The 2500-nt window shown below is 44.2% G+C and overlaps 1 protein-coding gene across 3 annotated transcripts in view; it reads left to right on the top strand.

Annotated features, from left to right (window-relative positions):
• Positions 1 to 2500, top strand: part of eif3k (eukaryotic translation initiation factor 3, subunit K) — a 7203-nt gene that overhangs the window by 283 nt on the left and 4420 nt on the right. Inside the window, exons 2-6 of one of the 3 annotated variants that reach the window (XM_030776530.1) lie at positions 29 to 127; positions 295 to 415; positions 789 to 863; positions 1402 to 1468; positions 1690 to 1767. In XM_030776530.1, coding sequence (XP_030632390.1) covers positions 29 to 127; positions 295 to 415; positions 789 to 863; positions 1402 to 1468; positions 1690 to 1767 — 440 coding nt within the window. Of the gene's footprint in view, positions 1 to 28; positions 128 to 294; positions 416 to 785; positions 864 to 1401; positions 1469 to 1689; positions 1768 to 2500 lie in introns of all 3 variants that reach the window. The other 2 variants (XM_030776529.1, XM_030776531.1) reach the window with 2 other exon arrangements.

Genomic DNA, 2500 nt, shown 5'->3' with positions numbered 1-2500 from the left:
TTGACTGAATAATTTCTTTCTAAATCAGGTATAATCCGGAGAATCTTGCCACACTGGAGCGCTATGTAGAAACACAGGCAAGAGAAAACGCGTATGATTTGGAAGCAAATCTTGCTGTTCTCAAACTGTGAGTTGCAATTTTATCTTGTTAATTAATTAATTTATTTTTTAAACCGAACAAGTAATTCAGTGCACTAAAAGCTTCGTTCTCTTCCATCTACAATGACGCACATTGACACTGAGTTACCGTGTTTTTGTTATGTTGTTGGTTTTTGTTTTTCTGTGTTTATTAAGGTACCAGTTCAACCCAGCGTACTTCCAGACTTCAGTTACATCTCAGATTCTCTTGAAGGCATTGACCAACCTGCCACACACAGACTTCACTCTCTGCAAATGTATGATCGATCAAACACACGTATCCTTCCGGCACTAATCTCAGCTGCAATGCCGTGTACCTGTCGTGAGCACGTAAATGTTCATTGGTGGCGATTCATGAAAAAATATTGAAATATGTAAACTTCAAAGTAAGCCCTCTATTAAGGCCTTGAGGAGGTGACGTGATCTGAATCCATACGTGTATATGGAAAAGAAAATGACGCGTCCGTTGAGTCCTCCCCATAACCCTAGCCCCTCAGATTCGTTTTGTCTGAAACTTGTGATATGCAATTGTGGATGTTGCATGAGTTGTCAAAACTGTGATGTCTCGATCGTGGCCTTGGGATGGGGTTCTCTTTCTTTTTTGATTTTTAAGTTGGGGGGGGCTCATTTCCTTGACTGCAGTGTCGCAGCAGGAGGAACGCCCCATAAGGCAGATTCTGTACCTGGGCAACCTGCTGGAGACCTGCCACTTCCAGGCATTCTGGGTAAATTCTCTCTTTCTCCAGCTGTCTTAGCAAGAGTCTGTGCTCCCTCTACTCTCTCGTTTAACTCTGTCTGTCTTAAGCTGTCTCTCTCCCCCCCCCCCTCTCTCTTTCTCCCCCTCTTTCTCCCCCTCTCTCTCTCTTCCCCCCCCCCCTCTCTCTCTCTCTCCGCCTCTCTCTCTCTCTCTCCCCCCCCCCCCTCTCTCTCTCTCCACCTCTCTCTCTCTTTCTCCCCCTCTCTATCTCTTTCTCCCCCTCTCTCTTTCTCCCCCTCTCTCTCTCCCGTTCTCCCCCCCCCCACTCTATCTCTCTCTCCCCCCCCCTTTCTCTCTCTCTCTCTCTCTCTCTCTCTCTCTCTCTCTGTTGTCTGCCTTTCTGATCCTTGTGTTATTATGGCTACCTTTAGTTTAATCCAGTGGATGATTTGCTATTTTCTATTGATTACTTGACTCACTGTGTGTGTGTGTATGTGTATATATATGTGTGTATGTGTATGTATATATATATATGTGTGTGCGCGTGCGTGTGTGTGTTGTTCCAGGCTAGTCTAGAGGAAAACAGGGAGCTCATTGATGGAATCACGGGGTTCGAGGACTCCGTACGGAAATGTGAGTGACGGTTTGTTAAATGTATTACCTCATGGCAGTTACATGTCTGGACAAGTTCTCATGCTCCTGTCTGTCAAACAGAGACTCTGAGAGATTACATCCGTTTAAGCGCTGATGTCATTTTGGATGAATTTGATGAGATGAACTCACTGGGGGTGTTACGGTTTAAGAGTCATATGTTTATATCAGTGGTTCCATTAACTACTCTCTCTCCCCTATAGTTATTTGTCATGTGGTGGGAATCACCTACCAGAACATTGACCATCGACTGCTTGCTGAGATGCTTGGAGATCCACTTGGTGAGTAGCACACACTCACTCACACACTTAAATATTCCTGAATCACGTCCATTGGTCCAAAGAAACCTGCTCTTGAAATCTTTCCACCGGATGGTAATTCAGTGAAATAAAAGTCTGAAATCAGGGAACCTCAGACCCGTCTCTGACCCGCATGGGATGCATGTGTGGGTTAATGCTCAGAACCAGCAGAGCTGCTGTGAAAAGCTGTTGGGTCTCGGGTTTTGGTGGGTTGGCAGAATGAGGGGTGATACTGCTACCTTGTCCTGAATCAGAGCGGTACTGTCTGCTGGCTTATTAGGACAACACTACACTTTACAGAAACACATCATTTATATTTACATCTAGCAGATCACTTTATTCAAAGCAACTTCCAAGACTACAGAATACAAACTAAGTATTTATCCATTATGGAGCTGTCTGTCTGTACAAGTGCCACCACCAGTGTTAGACCAGATACAAACGTACGAATGTTGAGGGAAAATAAGAGAGTGGATTACAAATGGATCAGTATCCCCCACAATATAAACCAACAACTATAAACACTACCACACGCTGTATACTCACAGACTGTAAAGCAGTATAAACACTACCACACGTTGTATACTCACAGACTGTAAAGCAGTATAAACACTACCACACGTTGTATACTCACAGACTGTAAAGCAGTATAAACACTATCACACGCTGTATACTCACAGACTGTAAAGAACTATAGACACTACCACACGCTGTA

The sequence above is a fragment of the Chanos chanos genome, chromosome 6 (assembly GCF_902362185.1).
Source record: "Chanos chanos chromosome 6, fChaCha1.1, whole genome shotgun sequence".
In the NCBI taxonomy this organism is placed as follows: Eukaryota; Metazoa; Chordata; class Actinopteri; order Gonorynchiformes; family Chanidae; genus Chanos; species Chanos chanos.
This window is presented reverse-complemented; position numbering and strand designations above follow the sequence as displayed.